The sequence below is a fragment of the Neophocaena asiaeorientalis genome, unplaced genomic scaffold (genome assembly GCF_003031525.2).
Source record: "Neophocaena asiaeorientalis asiaeorientalis breed wild unplaced genomic scaffold, Neophocaena_asiaeorientalis_V1.1 scaffold39, whole genome shotgun sequence".
Lineage (NCBI taxonomy): Eukaryota > Metazoa > Chordata > Mammalia > Artiodactyla > Phocoenidae > Neophocaena > Neophocaena asiaeorientalis.
The window spans coordinates 8,092,088-8,112,501 of NW_020175670.1; the positions used below are offsets into that span (position 1 = coordinate 8,092,088).

General features: G+C 43.8%; 1 protein-coding gene across 1 annotated transcript in view; it reads left to right on the forward strand.

Moving 5' to 3' along the window:
• The first annotated feature begins 4,512 nt into the window (after nt 1–4,512).
• RELL1 (RELT like 1) overlaps nt 4,513–20,414 on the forward strand; it is a 59,681-nt gene continuing 43,779 nt past the window's right edge. Inside the window, exon 1 of the mRNA XM_024731702.1 lies at nt 4,513–4,691. Within this exon, the coding sequence (XP_024587470.1) occupies nt 4,604–4,691 (88 nt within the window). The 5' untranslated portion in view covers nt 4,513–4,603. The remainder of the gene's footprint in view (nt 4,692–20,414) is intronic.

Consider the following 20,414-nt stretch of genomic DNA (forward strand, 5'->3'; position numbering starts at 1 on the left):
AGAGTTTCTTCTCCAAAATGTGCATTTGTGGGTTTTATTGGGCTGAAACCATGGGGTTCATTACTATAATTCTCCCTTGCTCTTTACAGGGAATAACCATATCATTGTATATCCACCCGATTTTGAGGCTCTAGCAGTAAATGGTCTGGGTCACTTATGTGCAATTTTCAGGGAACTGTGTGCCCATGAAATGAAACTTGACCTGGTGGTCAGGAATGAGGCAGAGATTATGGACACCACTGCTAACCCAGCAATCAGATTCCTCTGATGTCCTCCAATGAACATGTTGGCAAAACTGGGACTTCTCTATTTGCAGCTTCCTGACAGATGATAAAAAATACTTAATTGAAGAACTGAAATTCATCTCAACCTCCCTAAAACCATCTATTTTGGTATAATTTATGAAAATTCCTGGGCATTTGAAGTTCTCAGTTCTCCTTTTATTGACCACTGCTCAGCTCTGACCCATAGTTACAGCTGACCTGTTCTCCTCTCCCTCTTGCCCTCATGTGTACTCATCACCGTACAGCCTACATCATGCTAAATTCTGTAAAGGTACTTATACCCTTCCCCCACCTCTCCACTAATCCCTGTACTTCCCTCAATTTAGCCCAAATTGCACCTTCTCCATGAAGGCTTGCTCAGAGCCGCCGGTTGCAATCCTTTTGGTTTTGGAATTCCTATAGCCCAGAGGTTTTCAACCAAGGGCGATTTTGCCCCCAGGTAACGTTTGGTAACATCCGGAGATATTTTTGTTTGTCTCAGTCAGGAAAGGGGAGAGCGCTACTGGCATTTAATTGGTAGAGGCCAAAGAGGCTTCTAAACATCCTACGGTGCACAAAACAGGCCCCCCGACAAAGAATTATCTAGTCCACAAATGTCGATAATGTTGAGAAACCCTACAGTCGGGCCCAACTTTGGCACCATGCACCCTATCATTTGATTAGTCATTATGGTGTAGAATCTTAGGGCTGGATGGGAGCCTTTAGAAATCATCCTATCATCTGCCTGAATTTTCTGGGTAAGAAGCAGCTGGTGAAAGTCATAGAGTGGGTCAGTGGCACAGCTTTATCCTGATCCCTGGGCCTTTGACCATTTCCGTTTCATGATGCAGTTGTTTCCCTTCTTCCTTTCTTAACCTGGCTTCTATAAGCCAGGTTAAGATCTATTACGACACATGTAGTAACTCTCTTCTCCAATCTCCTCCCCTCAGCCCAGTACTAGGAACACAGTACATACTTGTCAGATCAAAATAGCCTCAGATTTTATAAAATATCACTTGATATCCCTGCAAACGTATTTTTTAGAGAACTGAAGGCTTCTTTCCTAGATGTAACCTCTCAAAAGGAAAGACGACTACATCTAAATCACAGAAAGAAGGAATTCTACAGAGACCTTCTGCAGAAGTATTTTCAACATTAATTAGAGTAAATACCAGCCAACTGAGCCTTACACATTTAAATGATGGTGATGAAAATTACCCCCTTACAGCACAGAGGAAAACAGGAAACGTTTCTACTAAGGGGAAGGATTAACTGAATTTTATAGAGAAACTGGAAAAAACAAAACAAAATTCGACAAAACCCAGAAAGGACAGAAGATTGTATAAGTTTGTAAATTTGATTCCTAGAAGCTCTTCCCATATATAAATAACTAATTTTCCCTGAAAAAAAGTGCATTTAATCAATTGTTGACACAGAGTTCAAAAAGTCCAGGTTAAGTAAAAAATGACAGTAAGACTTTATATTGGAAAAGGAGGGCTAATTGGCTAGTATTCTGCATTTCAGAGGCAGAGCAGTATACGCAGAAGTTCAAGTGTAGGCCTGGAGTGAGCTGATTCTGGATTTGAGTCCTGGCAGCACCCAGCGAAGCTGTGTGACTTTGGTGAATGCCTTATCCCACCAATCCTAGTCTTCTCAGCTTTGAAGTGAGGATCAGTAATAATACTTCCCAAAACATAAAATTGTGAGTATTTGATGAAGTAATACAGGAAAAGTACTTGCCCCAGGATCAGGCTAAATCTAAGAGCTGAGTAAAGAACTAATGTTACAACTATTTCTACCTATGGTCCTTTAATTTTATTTCTGAAAAAATGGGAAGATCGTTTAGTCCTGTGATGTTAAATTTTTATTTCCTCAGAAGAAATATGACATCCCCTTGCTAATATGAATGAGAACTTTGATCACACTGAAGTCTTCACATTTAAAATAAAACAATAAGCAATAGCTTTTAGATATGCATATGTGGGGCTTTTTTTAATCAGCTGAACAAATCTGTAGGGTTAAGTACCTAGAAAATAATTTAAGCTTCATTTATTTCCTTCCTTCCTTCCTTCCTTCCTTCCTTCCTTCCTTCCTTCCTTCCTTCCTCCCTCCCTCCCTCCCTCCCTCCCTTCATTCCTTCCTCCCTTCTTCCCTTTCTCCCTCCCTCCATTAACAAGATGTGCAAATGCATGTATGTGAAGTTTTGTGAGAGAGTGTGTCAAGCAGCTAAGTGTTATGGAAAAGCCTGAGAAGGGAAATTTTAGAGCCTCGGTTCCAACCCTGGCTCACACTAGCAATGAGATAGCAGGCAAGTCACTTAACTGTCTCTCATCTGTAAAATAAGTGGCTTGGTAGATGATTACTAAGGTTGCTTCTAGCTTTAATTACTGGATCGTACTCTTATTTCTGGAGAGCCACAGACATCCAATTCAAATAGGCTGTTAAAAATGGTCCTTTTTTTTTTTTTTTTTTGGGGAAGCGGGCCCTTCACTGTTACGCGCAGTCTCAGCGGCCATGGCTCACGGGCCCAGCCACTCCGCGGCATGTGGGATCTTCCCGGACCGGGGCACGAACCCGTGTTCCCTGCATCGGCAGGCAGACTCTCAACCACTGCACCACCAGCGAAGCCCGGCCCTGTCTTTTTAATAGTAAGTTCAATCTGTGAGAAAGAGTGAAACACCATTTTTAAAATGATATTTTACATTTTGAATAGATATCTTGGTCCAATCATTTGGCTACATTCTAAGTTCCAAAACCAGGACTGGCTTTATAGGTGTGTGTTTAATTTCTAGGACCAGGACTCTTTCATTTTTTTTTAGTTAGAATCCCACATGGACCTCTTTCCCCTGCAGCCACTCTGTATTTGTGTTGGTATAAAACTGCTTCACCTGCCAGACTGAGGATGTGCAGACAACTGTGCAAAGGAAACACAGTGCCCTCCTTTGGCTTCAAACGGCAGAGGCTCCATCCTTCGGCTCCAGCCATCTGTAGTGGCCTGAGCTTCTGGGAATTCCCACATCAGTGCAAATGCGTGTAAGAGTCTAGTGGACTGTATAGAGAACTCAGCGAGGAGATGAAAGAGTACTCCTTTGAAAATCTGAGGCTGACAGGCCAAGGAAGAGCCTGGTTCCGTGAAAACCTCCAATGCCCACTCCCTCCTCTTGCTGGTGTTCTTGAACATTTGTTCAAGGCCTGACCGCCTTATTTCAGAAGGAGTCTCTAAAGAGCAGTAAAGAGGGAACTATGCATAGAAAGACCCTGACTCCAATTGCTGCTCGTCATGATGATTCAACTTCAAAAACCACTTCTGATCTCCTACTTAGTGTATGCTGTCATTGAGCTAGGCAGGGAGGGCACAGTGGTGAGCAAACACAATGAAGAGCTAATCCCAATTTATCACGGTGGCCTGGCCATCGGGGTTTTACTCCCTAGCCTGTGAAATAAGGATACTACTTACCTCACAGAGCTGGCAGGACGATACAAGGAGATAATAAGTGACCAGGCACTTGAAGAGTTACTTCGTAGAAGTATTTGCAAGGTGCAATGTGGGCACAGCATTTTTTTAAATAGGCAATTTGTTCCTGGAGGTATGTAGAGGTTTTTTTCCCCCAATAGGAACAGCTTAAATGGAAGTGGAGATAGGAAGAAGTTTAAATGATTTGGCTTTTCTCATTTTCAAACATTGGAACTTGACATCCCGCGCAGCGCCCCTCCCCGGACCAGTCACCTAGGGGAATGCCAGCTGAATAGATAACGCCAACAGAGGAAGAAGATCGTGCCCATTCCAGTGCTGGCCATGTCCACCCGTCCAGAGCTTCCTGACCCGCTCTTTTTCCTCTTCCCACACCCGCCTAGTCCCAGCGCCCTGGAGGTCAAGCCCCGGCGACCCTGCCCCGACCCCGGGCTCCCGCACTATGTGGGCGGCTGCTGTACAGAGGGTCTGGGAAAGAGAACGAGCGAGCGGACAGGAGGGGCCTCGCCCAGTGGGCGGGGTACGGGGCGGGGCCATGGCCTAATCCGGGAGGCGGGAGCTGCGGACGGACTTGGAAAGGAAGCCGGGGCGAAGCGGAGAGGCTGGACCAGGCTGAGGTGGGCGGGTCCGGGGGCGGGGTCACTGGATGTGCCTCCTGCCAGTGCGGGCGGAGCCGGGGGCTAAACTGGGAGAGGCAGGGCCGAGAGGAGGTGGGTGGGGCCTGAGGGGAGGGTCCCTGGTGGGGCGGGGTGCACAGCGCGCGGGGGCTGAGCCCAGACAGTCTGTCAGCGCGCGGGCTCCAGAGCTGCTCTTCGTGCCGGAGCCCGGGACGGGGCGCCCCGGGGAAGGAGGGCGAAGGGCCGCGGCGATGGCTCCGCCGGGACTCCTGGAGTCCGCTGTCCTCGCCGCAGCTGTCTTCGTGGGAGGCGCCGTGAGTTCGCCGCTCGTGGCCCCGGGTGAGTGCCCTGTAGCAGCCGGGGCGCGCAGGAGGAGGCGAAGGATCGGGACTGTAGTCCCGCTGCTCCTCGAGCTGCCCTGGTCCTGGCACAGCCGTAGGATCCCGGCGCTGAACATCTGGCTGTCTGGGGGTGGCCCGGGCCGGGCGCGGCGCGTGGAGATGGCTCCCGTCCCTCCCAGCCTGCTCGGCTCCCGCCTTCCCTCCTCGGAGGACCTGTTACCCCCCGGCCCCACCTCTGAGCTGTCTGGCGTGTAGGGACCCGGCCGGCTCTTGCCTTCCTCGGGAGCCCTTCCGCCCGGGCCCAGCAACCTGGAGCCCTGCGGACCCCTTTCCTGCCCTTGTCCTCAAAGGCCCCGCGAACGGAAGATCGTGACACCGGGCACCGGGTGCGCTGTCGCCGCCTTCCCCCACCTCCTTTTTTTTTTTTTTAAATCTTAAAACCTTGAGGAGTTACAATTTCTTTCCTTTCCAAGTTTTAATTTATTTTCGTGGTTGATGGATTCTGTAACAGGTTGGGGATTTCTGGTTTCCTCCCACATATCCTGGATAAGTCAGGCTTGGAAAAACGGAAGGCGCGTTTGTAAACTTACCTTTTTGTTTTTCTTCTTTGAGTTGATTCCTGTCACCACAAAAGGAACCTTCTGTGGTCAGAGCAGGAAGCCACCAGCAGAGATGATAAAATGCTGTCCCCAATGATGAACTTGGAGCAGTTTTTAATTGAAATCTAAGAGGAGGTGTAACTTTTACGGAAGTCCCTTCTCACACTCTTGTTTTTATAATTATAGACACAAGGGATTCCTTACCACCGAGCCCCCTCTTAACTGCTACCTTACAGCAGTAGTTAAAAAAAAAACAAAACGTATAGCTTCTTGTCCAGCTGGGGTTACTAGAGCCTGGAATCTTACGTCAGCAAGCTCTTCCAAGCTTGAGCAGCTCTCTTCAGTCCAAATAATAAGCAATAACTGGAAGCCTTCCAACCATAACTATCTCCTCCATAAAAACACATATACTGCTCTTCACTCCTAAGAAGAATCCACTTGCTTACAGCTTTTAAACTGGCTTATCACTCTGGCCTTCACTTTTTCGTAGAAATCAGAATACGTTAGGAAGGGAACATATGTCTCCTGAGTCTTTATTAGCAGATCTGTATTTCCTTCAGCCATCCACCCTGAGGAAATGGCCACTAGTGACATGTCTTATTGGATGGGAGATTTTGGTTTTCACCCTGCGTTTCATTGCTGAGACAGGTAGATGCATCATCAGGTTCCAATTGGACCCCAGGCTGTAGACAGTACTTAGAGGGCTAGAGTCAGTTGCTCCAGAATTTGAAGAGCTTGACCTGGGAGGGAAACTGTTAATAATTCAGCACATGATGCATGTCATCAGTCATAGCAGGAGAAATCATCTGTAGAGCGAGTTTGTGTTTTGATGGACCTTTGAGCAACACACAGCTTTCAGGACTGGAGTGTGATGACAGAACTCTTAATTACACAGTATAACACTTTAGAAGAATGAGGTATCTAAAAAGGAAAGGGTACAGAGTACAAATGTGCCAGTGTGACTTGAGACCTGTTTTGTGATGAAAAGATGCCCTGACCAGCCAACATCTGGTCCCCCGTGGAATCTAAGACGGTGTTAATGTTTGTAGGGAATGTTTTAGGGAAGTAGGGAGAAAGATGGGGAGTAATGTTGAGTGCCTGCTATGTGTCAAGCTTTGAGCTGGGCACTTTATATTCATTTTTATACTTATTTCTCAATTCTGTGAAGTTATTTCCAGTGAGGCACCTGAGGCCCAGAGAGATTAAACAGTTGGCCCAACATCACATAGCTAGTGTATCCGTCAGCATTCAGTCCAAGAAGCAGAATCACTAGGAGGGGAGTGTGTGTGTATGTGTGTCTGTGAGTATCTTTATCTTTGATAACCCAGCCTGCTTGATTCCAAAGTTCATTCTCTTTGCACTATACTGCACTGCTCCCCAGAGAGAAAATAGAAAAGAAATCACCTTCAGCCGTCTTGTTGAGATTCTAAGATAGGGAGTTTAGGACATCATAATATTGTAAACATGGGGTTATCAGAAGATGGGAAGTAGAGAAAAGAAGGACAGTTAAGTGCACAGTGGGTAGTGGCAAAGTCTCTGACTTCCTGCCTAGTAGAATAATCTCATTAAGCTTAAGAATCTCATTAAGCTTCTCATTAAGCAGCATTCGAAACTATATACCACCAGCACCAGAAGGGATGGTTTTCCACATCTTGGCTTATTTATGTCTTTTAACTTCTCTGGTTACTTAGGGCTTAGTTTCTCTGCAGACAGTGGGCATGGCCTTTGAGTAAAGAGTGGGCTGAAAAGGACCAGGGGCTGGTGAATGAGAGGTGCCCTCTCCTGGGGCTCTGTGGGCTTCCATCCAGCCTCCTGATTCCTCATTTAGATGCTAACGATAAGCTTTATTAAATTTTGGGTTCTCCTTTGGCCAGGTACCTGCCTAGCTGTATATTTACATTAATCTTAGTCAGTGGACAGAATGTTTTGAGAAGGCACTCCTTGGAGCTTGGGCTTCCCTGCCCAAATTTCATTTAAAGAGAAAATGCAAAAATCGAGTGGTGCCTGTCCTTCCCTATCTCCCCATCCCCACCCCATCCCCGCCCCCAAATAAATCAAACTATTTGGGAGTTTCAGTAGTCGCATTTGAATGAGAGAGACCAAAGCCCCAGGTGACAGAGAAAAAAGTTTTCATTGTTACTTTTTAAAAATTTGTCTCTGATGTTCAAGTTTAATTACACATTGGGACAAAAGAGTTGTTATTTGACACCGAAAAAAACATGATTTAAATTGTCATTGGTTAAAACTATTATGTTGAGTTGTTTCTGAGAATTTTAGGGCAGTTACTTTGGAAATTCTAAAGATTTGGTGGGCTGCTGAAAGCAGGGAAAACAGTGAGTCTGGCTAAAATTGGAATCTGCAGTTAGTACACTGTGGGCCCTTTTCAGAGGAAGGAATGCAGTGTTTATTATACCTGTTTTGTGGCAGGCTCTGGTCTAAGTACTCAGATCATTTAATTCTTACAACATCCTGTCAGCTGTATAGTTTTATTCCTCCATGTATAGATGAGGAATTTGAATTCTGAGAAGTTAACTTGAAAAAGTCACTTACCTGTGTAAGTTGGATTTTGACGTGGACTCACATGTATTCAATTCTGAGGCCTATTATTGTTACCAAATCATTTTGTTTTTCTTTAGAGTGAGGAATTTCTTTTTACTGTAAGATATTTATAAAGAATCATTAATAGGGTAATGGCATGATAGAGTAGAAAGAGCACCAAGCTCTAAGTCAGAACCCTGGACGTGAAGTGCGCCTGCCGCTTTCTGGAGTGTGGCTCTCTCTGCCTCCATTTTCTTGCCTGGAAAATGGGTGTGTGCCAACCCCTATCTTTTTCTGCCTTACTGGCTGCTAGTGAGGAGCAAATGAGCTGGTGTCTCTGAAAGGTCTTGGCAAATGGCAGAGTGGTATATATCTTCTATCCTGTGTATCTTTTTTCCTGTATTTCTTACCCAAAGTGCCCATTAGACTAGACTTATAATGTCAACCAAACAACTGTCTAATAAATGTAGACCACACATGTTTTCATTCTGGAAGTGGTGATGGTTTTGCAGTCATAGGTTCATTGTAAGTATATAAAGTCTGGAGTGACACCTCAGATTCATGAGTTTGCTGCCATTGACTGGGAGTTAAGTAGCCAAACCTTTTTTTCCCATTTCTCCTCAGCTAAAATACAGTGCTCCTGGTATTTCTGGATAATTCCCCAAAAGATCTAAAGTTTTGGGGGAAAGGGAGAGAATAACGCATGATCTCATTACTCCAAGACACTTGTCACTGTCAGCCTATTTCATTCTGGTCTTCTTTGTATGTATTTTCTACTTGGAGGGGATCAGCCTATTTCATTCTGGTCTTCTTTGTATGTATTTTCTACTTGGAGGGGATCATAATGCAAAGATACTTTTTTACCTGGCATTTTTTACCTAATGTTATACTTAAAGGTTTCTCCATTTCCCTACACACTCACAAAGTGGCTGCATAATATTCCATTACATGGTTCTCTGTCTTCTACCTCACTGTGCTTCCATTTTAGATTTTAGTCTTTGCTAATTTTTTTCCCGCTCTGCGGCATGTGGGATCTTCCCTGACCGGGGCACGAACCCGTGTCCCCTGCATCGGCAGGTGGACTCTCAACCACTGCGCCACCAGGGAAGCCCCGCTAATTATTTTTAAATGAATTTTAAAAGTCATTGTTTAGTGAACATCTATGCAAAACTTTGTCTGGATATCGATGACTTCCATAGAAAATGGGTTCCTGAAAAGGCAATGTTGGGGTCAAAGGTATTCATGTTTGAGGCCATTGATGCCACCAACCTTAGTGACCTGAAGGTTGTTCCAGTTTACATTCTCACAGCAGTGGTCAAAAGACTCACTTTTCATACCATTGGCATTTTCTCTGAAAAACATATTTGCTAAATTGTAAGGCAAAAATTTATACCTTGATTGTTTAAATGTGTATGTCTTTGATTACTAATAGGTTGACTATTTTCTTCTAGTATAATAGTTGAGCCATTTGCCCATGCCTGTAATCCTTTACGAACAATTCTGAAATCTGAAAAACTCCGAAAACCAGAAGATTTTTGAGGCTTTTTGCATACTTCCTTGGTGGGTGAAACCTAACCTGAACCAGTGTGAATATTGCTAAGTTTTGGCTGCAGTAATATTAATGAGCTTGATTTCTGAGTGTTACATAATGTGTGCTAAATGCATTGTTACCTTTCTAGAATTACAAAGTCTGAATTTCGAGGCACATCTGACCTCCAGGTTTTCAGATAAGGGATTATGGTCCTGCATTTCCTCTTTCGTGACTCATCTGCTCTTGTTTGCGGGCAGCCAAGTGTAAAACTGCTCAAAATAGTAAAATACCCTATGGAGAAAAAGAACTCCTCAAATGAGTGGCACTTCGTGAAAAGAAGCACTGCTTTGGTATTTTAGTGGGGAATCTAATAAAGCAAAGATACTTTGGCAAAGCTGAGGTTTCGTCTGTTCTAGGTGGGTTTAGTGATGGGTGCCCATTATAATGGAAACTCTGCTTTCCTCTGCCAGTTATTGACACAGCTTTCTTTGTAAGGGAGAAAAGAAACGGAATCCGCCCAAGGGACTTTTTGGGGAGGGAAGGTTGGTAGAGGGTGGTGGATACCCCAGGCAAACTGAGTTCCCGTGCCCAGTCATCTCACCTTGAGGATCCTTGTGCCAAACTTGTTGAACTCAGGGATTTTCTATCCCCCCTTTGCCGTGCCCCAAGTTTCCTGCCTTCTTGTCTTTGTTCATCTCAGGATCCCAAACAGCTTCCAGTTCTTCCCGACTCTCCCCTGCCCCCATTTTGTTTGCACACCCCTGGGTATAACTGCATTCCAACTACTAAGAAAGTGCCTATTGTACAGAGGGCAAAGAAATCTTTGAGCCACTTTCCTCATCTGTGTTGTGGAGAAAATATGGCAGAGTTGCCTCATTGGCATCGTTGTGACAATTACATGAGATAAAAATATAAGGGTGCCTTGCGCAGTGTTTGGCATGTAGTAAATGCTAAAAAAATATATTATTATTACTTTGTCCTTAACCAAATACTACCTGTCATAGCTCTCAGATGGGACAAAGTTGCTGGCCGCTCCAGAATTTTCCTTTCGGGCTCTCTGCCGTTGCCTGAGGTGTCCCCTGACTCATATGGCTCCCGAGCCCAGGCTGCTGAGGCTGCGGTGTCATGGGCACGAGGCTGAGGAAGCAAGTTGGGCAGCGCCAAGGTGCCAGGGGAGGAGTAGGGACCAGTGAGCCTGGCAGGGAGCTCTCTCGGGGTGCAGGGGATATGTGGGGCTGAGCCATTAGCTACCAAAATTAGGCAACAGATGAAAAAAGGAAAAAAAGAAAGAAACCGTTAATCTTTATAAGGGTAGGTAGAATGTGGCAGTTTCTTTGGGAAGAATTTTGAAAAATTCACCAACTGGTTTTTCTTTAGCCGGTGGATCTGTAGCTACAGTCACAAAGTTTTGACAGTTTTCCCCTAGGATTGGTGTAATCATCCCGTTGACATCCTGTTTGATTATCCAGGGTTGAACTGGTCATTGTTCATCTTCTCATTGTTCACCGGTGAATGTTATGTTGAAGTAGAATATAATTAGAAATATATATAATATATAATATATGTATGTATAATATATGTGTAATAAGACATATATCTAGTCTCTGTCCTCAGTTCATGATGCAAAATTCCTCAGACCCTTGGGATTTCCTAAATGATAGGAGTGTCTTTTCTTTGTGAGGAGCCCCCTTTGAGCGAATGCTAATGAGGGGACTTAGGGTGGTACCCCTGATACCCTCAGGATGGGGCTGGTCACCTGAAGGAGGGTGGGAGTAGAGGGTTGAAATTTACAGCCTCACCCAGCCACCTCTTCCCAGAGGGAAGGGGAGGAGGCAGGAGGAGGGCCACAGATTAAGTGCTTTAAAAATTTGAATAACAAGACTTGATGAGTTTCTGGGTTGGTGACGTAAAGAGATGTGTGGAGAGTAGCGCACCCAGAGGGCACGGAAACCCCACCCCTTTCCCCATCCCTTGCCCTGTGCACCTCTCCCCTCTGTTCCCGAGTTGTGTCCTTTTATAATCAACTGATGATCTAGTAAGCAGAATGTTTCCCTGAGTTCTGTGAGCTACTCTAGCAAATTAATTGAACTCAAGGAGGGGGTCATTGGAACCTTCAATCTATAGCCAGTTGATCAGAAGTACAGGTGACAACCTGGACTTAGCATTGGCGTCTGACGGATGGGGGGCTGGGGAGTGCGGTGGGGAGTCTTTGGGTCTGAGCCCTTAACTTGTGGGATCGGATGCTCTCTCCAGGTAGTGTAGGAAATTGAGTTAGCTGCTTGGTGGTGCGGGGGAAACACATGCTGGAATGAGGAGGTAGAACCCTGTAGCATTAAGGCTGACGATCTCCTCAAAGCTTATTTAGCAGACCGATACTGAGTCAGACTAGCCAGGTCTTAAGGGGGTTCTTTACTCTGTCTAGGATGCTTCCCACTGTGTGAAAGCTGTCTCTCCACCTCAGTGGACCCCGCTTTGCTGCTTCTGGCAAGGTCTACACTTGCACTTGGTCCTCACACTCCGGGGCCCGGTTTCTCAGCTCTCTGGATCTGGGGTGAGCAGGCCCTGAGGAGAATGACTTTGGCTAACTGACTCCTGTGAGTAATTGTGTTGTTCTTAGTCACGTAATGTTAGCGTCAGAGGGGACTCAGCGTTCCTCTTATAATTCAGCCCTCCCTTTGCAGATGGGGAAGCTTCAGGTTCAGGAGCCGGCGGGAATCAGGAAGGGCCATAGCCCATAGTCGAGGAGCAGAACGTTAGATTTGGTGAGGGAGGGCCTGTGTGTGTGTCTTGGTCACTGTCCAAGGCCCAGATCCAAGCACAGGACCCGGAACAGAGCAGATGCTTAAAAACATTTGAATGAAGGAAGGAAGGAAGGAAAGAAGCCAGGGGTGGAATCCAGGTGTTTTGACTCAGCCCAAGGCGTTTTCTTTATACTAAAGTGAAGACTTACGCTTTCCAAAATCATCCCTAAGTCTTAGCTGTAAGTCTCCTCCCCCCTCTCCCCTCCCGAAATGGAAAGAGGCTGCTTTGTCTGTCATCCTCTATATTGCTCCGAAAGCCTGAGGCAGAGACTCTGGTCAAGGAGAAAAAAAGAATGACAGTAAAAAAGTAAGCAAGTACTGCCTTATCAGGTGAATATGCTGGAACATCAACACATTTGAAAGTGTTAGTGAAAATTTTCAGTGCAAAGGTTTTCAAAACTCAAATCCATTCGTGAAGTTCTTTTCAATGACAAACTGAATTCAGTTGTGTTGCTACACCAGTACTTTAAATGCATCTATTAGTTTTATGTATATATATATCATATTCCCAATTTTATAATACTTTATACCTTTCCTTTATACCTTCGTTTCACAGGTTAATTCTTTAAATTATTTACTCATTCAGCAAATATTAGCCAAGTGCTTTACTGGGGTGCAAGACACTAGGATGAAGTGATGCGAACAGAATAGACACAGTCCGTGCCTTTACGGAGCCAGCGCAGGTTATCAGGGAGGATGATTAAACAAGCAATAATGATAAAATGTCATTACTACCTCGATAAGGAAAGTATGGCACAGGGTCAGAGTACCTGACCTGGGGCTGGGGGTGGGACGAGAGTTGAATACAGGTTGAGCAAGACTTTCTGAAGGAAATGAAGTTTGAATTTATAGTTGTAAAAGTGTCGGAATTAGTCAGGTGAAGGGGACACGTGGTTGTGGAACAGAGGAGGTGAGACCGAGCAAAGCCATAGCATTGGTCCCTAAACTTGAGCATGCATCAGAATTAACTAGAATGCTGGTCAAAACACAGATAGATCGCTCTCCCCCTCCTCCAGTGTCTGTAGGTCTGGGAAGGAACTGGAGAATTTGCATTTCTAACTGCTTCCCAAATGATGCTGTCTAAGCATCTTAACCTGGAAATCCATCCCCTCTTCATGGGCTAGTCGTCCTGTTTTCCTGCCCATCCTTGAAGCTGAGATATAGGATAACACTTCCAGGAAACCCTTCCTAGGCATTCTCAGTGATTTTATCTCCTGTGAATGTACATCTCGAGTCCATGAATACATGTTGGATCTATTGTATGTTATTTAACACAGAATCATAGGCAGTTGTTTCCACTGTGTTTTGTGTTAACTAGACAGCAGCACATAAGACACACTCAAATATTTGATTACTTGATCAGGTTTATTTCTTGCAACCTCTGTGAGGAGCAGGTTGCTCTATTCTGTTTTGTAGAGATGAGGAAACAGATGTACAGAGGGATAACCAAGATGAAGAGAAGTGAAATGTCTCATTCAAGTCCTAGATGAGGGGAAGCCAAAGCTGTATATATGTTCATTGTTCTCAAATTTCTTTGTTGTTATGTGAAATTGCATGTACTCCATGCTCAGCGCTACTGGTGGAAGGATGGCCTTATATTTATTTACTATTATTATTTTTTTACTTTTCCATTGTAGGTCCATCTACTGAAAGAGAAAACTAAGGCAGTTTATTATTTGAATGTAGATTTTGTTCTTAGTGGAAAATGAGTGATTATCCAAGGAATTCTTCAGGAATTGTCTATTTACTTTTAGAGTAAATATTTGAAGGGACTAATTCAATTTACATGTCATTAGATTTTGAAATGATTTTTATAAAGTTTTGGTATGAGGGAGATATTTTAAAAAATCTATTTCAGTTTCCTGAAAAGACACAGATTAAACAATTATGCCATTACCCTTCTTAAGTGGCCAGCTAAGTTTAGCTGAGTAGTCGGAGATTTATAAAGAACCTGTACATAAAATGTCACGTGATAGGTAAGGGTCACAAACAAACAACAAATTCTTTTCAATATCAGTAACATGCCAATCCTTCCTCCCCCATGTACATACAAACATAATGCGGTTCTCTGAGATTCCTGTAACGGGTAGAAGTTGGAAGAATTCACTGGGTTTTCTGTCTGACAGTATAACTCGGGAGCACTAATTTTCAAATATTCCAATGGCTCTCCATAGCTGGAAGTCTCCAACACAATCATGTGAATTATTCACATTATAAGAGACGGCAGCCCGGAATTTCCTGGCATTGGTGAAGTGGCAGATGGCTAATGAACAGGCATTCCTTCATTTTTCTTTGCATGTTTGTGCTATATAGTTGTATGGCCTGAATGCTTCTGAGGCTTCCTCAATTCTTTCCAACCTCCTCCTCCACTATTAAAGCAAAACACAAAACAACCACCCACAGGGAAAAAAAAAAGAGGCATGGGCTATCGCTTAAAGCCAGATGATAGGGCCAAGGAAGCTGGGTTTTGAAGGTAAAACTCATTTCCCATGCATGATTGCCAAGTCAGTGTCTTAATAGTCTTTGCAGGTAAAACATGTAGATATTCCATACAAACAGCATGCAATTCATTTTAAAATGAGGGCCTTCTTTGAGGTACTGTTAGGTGTTGTGTAGGTATATAAAACAAACAACAAACGTGGTTTCCGTTCTCTACTAACTTGTGATTGAGAAGGGAGAGGAGCTAAGCTATGAATACAAATTGTTATAAAATAAGGGAGGATGTATTTGGTATCATCAGAGACCTACAGACGGAGTGCCACGTGGGATCACAGAGGAGAGAGACTTTCCTTCTTTCTGATAGAAGGGATGGAAAAGCCTTGAGAGCCTAAAACTTGGCATTTTAAGCAGACCTTAAAGGGGAGTGTGGGGATGGCAGCCCAGCAAAAGGAACAGTTTGTGCAGAGGTGTGGAGATAGGTCAGGAGAGGTCAGTGCAGACCCCGTGAGACTGCAGAGGGCGGGTTGAGGCTAGGCTCTGGGGCTCCTGAAACTAGGTGCTTGACTGTGTAGGGAGTTGGGGGCTAAGGATGGGGTGCAGTGGAGGATAGGGGACCAGAAGGGCCCTCAGGCATTGCAGTGTGATGGAAGAGCTCCAGATGCTGAGCTGAGTAAGACCTGAGTACCAGACATGGCCCCAGTACTTTCAACAAGGCCATTGAGATTGCTGTGCTGTTTCCTCATCTGGAGAAAAGGGGGAGGGTTGGGGGTGGGCAGGGAGAGGGGGAGGGAAGGAGAGGGAGAGAGAATGAATATACCTGTTTTTTATACATCTCAAAGTCGTTTGGAGGATCAAACGAATAATGTAGTCCTTTGTAAGTAATACAAATATGACCTATATAGTGTATAGGTTTAATATAATGCATATGATATATAGATAGAAACAAGTTTTCAAAGTTTGCTGGGAAATTAGAATCATGAAGTAAGTGCAGTGAATCGTCTTGGTGGTGTGAAGGCCAGAAAGTGCTCATGAATGGTAAAGGCTAGAGTAAGTCCTCTGAAATTGTATAAATCATCTTGCCTCTTGAATTCTTCATTGCTTAACATTTATTTTTAGAGGACTGTTGTGCATGTCCAGCTTTTGCGCTAGCTATTGTTGGTCAAGTTCTCATTGTTTTCTTCTCTCTCCGGGCAAGCCCAGGTCAGGAGGGCAGTGCTGGCCATCAGTGTTTAGGGTCATGTCTTTAAATAAAACATGCAGATCAACACTGCGTTGATTTATAAAACCCTGCTTGGCTAGGGGCTCTATCTCTCTGTCACTTCTGGCAAGTCCGTTTTTTTAGTCCCTTGATTTCTTACAACGTGACCGAATAGATTTGGGGGAGGAAAAATAACTCACTTGAAAGTAATTTAGTGTACATTAGGTGCCTTCATATTATGGACATAGTGCTCACAGAGACAGAGGACTTGGTGTGTCTTAGTGCCTGGGAGCCGGTGGGATAGGAAGCGGGGAGTCTTCAAGGACGGAAGGAGAATTCTTTTGCTTGAACCATATGATAAAGTAGTTGATCTTTTCCATGTCATTCAGTGATGCACCTTGATATATAAATAAGACTCTTGACTTTGAGTCAATGTGGTATAATAAAGGCTATATATATGTGTCTGTGTGTATATATATGTGTGTGTGTGAATATATATGTGTGTGTGTGTATATATATATATTTGGTTTTTGTCCCATGTTCCTAGCACAAAACTCATAAACCCTTGGAATTTTCTGAGTGATAGGAGTGTCTTTTGTTATTCTTAATGAGGCCTTTAGACTATACCTGAGTTCACCCTAATGAATGACTCTTGGTGGGCACTTAGATAGCTTCAGGATGAGGGCAGGTTGTCAGAGGAAGCAACTTCATGATTATAGTGGGTTGGAACTTTTAGCTGTATCCCCTGAACTCAGGGAGGGGTGGGGTTTTGACGATTGTGTTAATCACCAACGGCCAGTGACTTAATTAATCATGCCTATGTAGTGAAATTTCTTAAAACTTCGATACAAACTCTGAAACAAGGAGGCTAAAGGAGCTGCTGGGTTGGTGAACCCATGGATGTGCTGGGAGGGTGGTGGGTCTGGAGAGAGCATGGAAGCTCTGCGCTACCTCCCCTCCCCACCCCCAATTCTTTGCCCTACGCATCTCTTCCATTTGGCTGTTCCTGAGTTGTATCCTTTATAATAAAATGATAATAATAAGTATAGCGCTTTCCTGAGTTCTCTGAGCCATCATGGCAAAGTGTCGAACCTGAGGGAGATGATGGGAAGCCCTGACTTTGTAGTGGGTTAGCCTGGTTAAGTGGTTAGATGCCATTTGCAGCCTGTGTCTAACGTGGGGTTTGCACTAACTCCAGGCAATTGGTGTCAGAAATGAATTGCATTGCAGGACACCCAGTTGGTGATGGAGAATTAGTTGTTGGAAAATGAAGCAGTCAAGTCTTTCTTATTGTGAAATATCAATGCATAATATTAAAACATTGTGGCTGTAATATTCTCTGAAATTATGGTAGTTTACTATTTAAAGACTGAAAAATCCTTTAAGAAAAAATTATAGTGGGAAAGAAAAAAGTTATCAGGCCAGTGCCTTATTATTTATGTATTTACATTGTGTTTTATAGTGTAATAAAGTAGAAGTTACACCACTCTGTGGTTTCCATTGACCCGTCTCTCCTAAGGTGTAGACCAAAGATTTCATAGCCTTTTCTCTGCCTTCAGTCAGTGGAAATATCTAGTACGTAAGTATTATGGATTGCAGTTATAGGTAGTCTCCTCACTAAAGGATTTTCAGTGCTTTGGTCTACCTCCACAGCATTAATATTACTATTAGGATAAACCACAGGAAATTACCAATGTTCTATTGTTTTTGACCTACAGTGACAACAGTTTCATATGGTTCAAACTTAATAGGAATTAAGTTCTTATTGACTTTCTATCTGCAGTTTAGAAAAAAAAACAACTGTCGTGACTGCCATCAAGACATTTAAGGGACTTCCCTGGTGGTCCAGTGGCTAAGACTCTGTGCTCCCAACGCAGGCAGCCCGAGGTTCGATCCCTGGTCAGGGAACTAGATCTCACATGCCACAACTAAGAGTTAGCATGCCAGCAACTAAGATATCCTGCATTCCATAAGGAAGATCCTGCACACGGGGACGAAGATCCCATGTGCCGCAACTAGGACCCGGCGCAGCCAAATAAATAAATATTAAAAAAAAAAAGGCATTTGAGAAAATACTCAAAGGCAAAAAAGAAAAAAAATATATACTCCCAAGTTCCACCAACAAAAGATACAAAATACTAAAAGGAAAATAAAAATAACTTGTAATCTCACTACTCAGAGATAACAGGCAATAGAGCATAGAGTATGGGGCTCTGGAGCCAGGCTGCCTGGATTAAAATTTCACCTCTGCTATTTGCTAGCTGTGTGACCTGGTATAAGTTACTTGACCTCTCTGTGCCGTAGTTTTGTGTAAACATTTTGGTACTTTTTCTTTCAAAAAACTGAGATGGGACTTCCCTGGTGGCACAGTGGTTAAGAATCTGCCTGCCAATGCAGGGGACGCGGGTTCGAGCTCTGGTCTGGGAAGATCCCACATGCCGCAGAGCAACTAAGCCCACGCGCCACAACTTCTGAGCCTGCACTTTAGAGCCCATGAGCCACAACTACTGAGCCCGCGAGCCACAACTACTGAAGCCCTCGCACCTACAGCTGCAAGCAAGAGAAGCCACTGCAATGAGAAGCCCAAGCACCGCAACGAAGAGGAGGCCCCGCTCGCCGCAACTAGAGAAAGCCCATGTGCAGCAATGAAGACCCAATGCGGCCAAATAAATAAATTAAAAAAAAATTTGTCTCAATAAAACTGAGATCATGTTAGCTCAAAATACTGCTTTGTGTTTATTTCTTCACTTAACATTTTTTATTAACAATTTCGATCATTTTGGCAAAGGGATATGGCAAATCCAATCCCTTCATACAAAGAGTTTCTGTTGTTTTAAAACAAAGGGAAGTTTAGGATTTTCAATAAGTAATCAGCAGTTTCAACAGTGTGGAGTGTAGATCAGATGGCTTTTTGATTTTGTTTCTTATAATGGTAGCAGGATTTTTTCTTTTGAAATAGGTGTTTAATGCCAAAAAAAATAGATAAATTGACCTGGCGAGACTATAACTTAAATGTACCTTCTCTTCCCAATAGTTGACTCACTAGGGAAAACCATTCTCTCATTCTAGGTTTCTTATTGAAATAGATGAGTAACGATTACTCATAGATTATTCTACTCAAAACACTAACTCAACATAAAGATGAGCTATGGATAATCCCGTTTTGTGGAACTTTACTGAATATCAAAACTGGTAACTCTCACAGGCAATTGAGCACAGAGTATGGGGCTCTGGAGTCAGGCTGCCTGGATTAAAATCTCACTTCTGCTACTTGGCTAGCTGTGTGACCTGGTATAAGCTACTTGACCTCTCTGTGCTGTAGTTTTCCTATCTGTAAGATGGAGTTGAAAACAATAGTGCCTACCTCATAGGGTTATTGTAAAGGTTGAACAAGTTCATACCTGTAAAGTGCTTGGAATAGTAATTATTACAAAGTATGCATCAGTACGTGACTAATATTAATAGTATTTTTCTAGGTGTCTTACCCTTGCTGCTGGTTTTCAGAGTTCTTATTTGAGTTTCAGGCTACTGACGTTCATTTATTCCCCTAAATCAGGTTCTCTATATCTAGGGTTTTCCTAATTACTTCTGTTTAATCTTGCCTTTGTTTGCCTTTACCGAAATGGTCTTTATTTTCTATCTTAGTTCCTGTTCCTTTGCTCTCTCTAACAGCCCCAGGCAGGCAGAGGACTTCATGACTTCCCCAGGACAGGACCGTGGCCCTCCACATATACCATCTCTGCTCGCCAGTTTCCATATTTGCACGAGGCTGGCCACGTGCCTGTCTAGCAGGAACACTGCCTGACTTAACCTGTGACTAATTGAAAAACCCTGCATTTAGGACTTTTGTAGTTTTCTGTTTAATTGTTACCTCTTCCTGTTCCTGGAAGGAAGAGAAACTGGACTGATGTCAGCGTTGTGGGAGCTGCAGACTGGGCCCCGCAGTGCCGCCTTGGGCAGCTGCTCCCTCACCTCCAGGGTTTAAGGTATTTCTCTGCCCCCCACATTTAACTCTGTCCCTCCAGTTGGGCTCACATGCTTCAGTGTCTAATCCTGTCTGTTGGCTTTGTATTCCCAGCTGAGCTGGAAGCTTTGTGAGGATAGCAGTGTTTACACTTATTACCACTGATAACGAGCATCACAGCAATGCTAGCTAATGTTTATTGAGCACTTACTCTGTGCTAGGACCTCGGCTAAACCCAAGTTCATATCATTACTGCTCAGAAACCATTCTATTATTATCTGTATTTTACTTATTTATTTATTTTTATTTATTTTTTGTTTATCTGTATTTTAGAGATGAGGAAACTGGGGCACTGGGAAGTTAATGGACTTGCCTGGGGTCTCACAGGCAGGAAGCAAGAAGAAGCTAGCTTCTGCTTTTTGCCTTCTTTCTTTCTAGGGAGCAGCTTTGGTTGAGAGCTTGAGCCCTGCCTGCAACAGGCCTTGGTTCAAATCCTGGCCATTCCCCAGATGAGTGACCTTGACCTCAATACTTTGTTCTTTAATGTCTCCATTTCTAAGATGGGACCTATCTAAGAGTCCTGAAGATTAAAAAAAAAAAAAAAAAAAAAAAAAAAAAGGGAAAAAAGACCCCCCCCCCAAAAAAAAGACC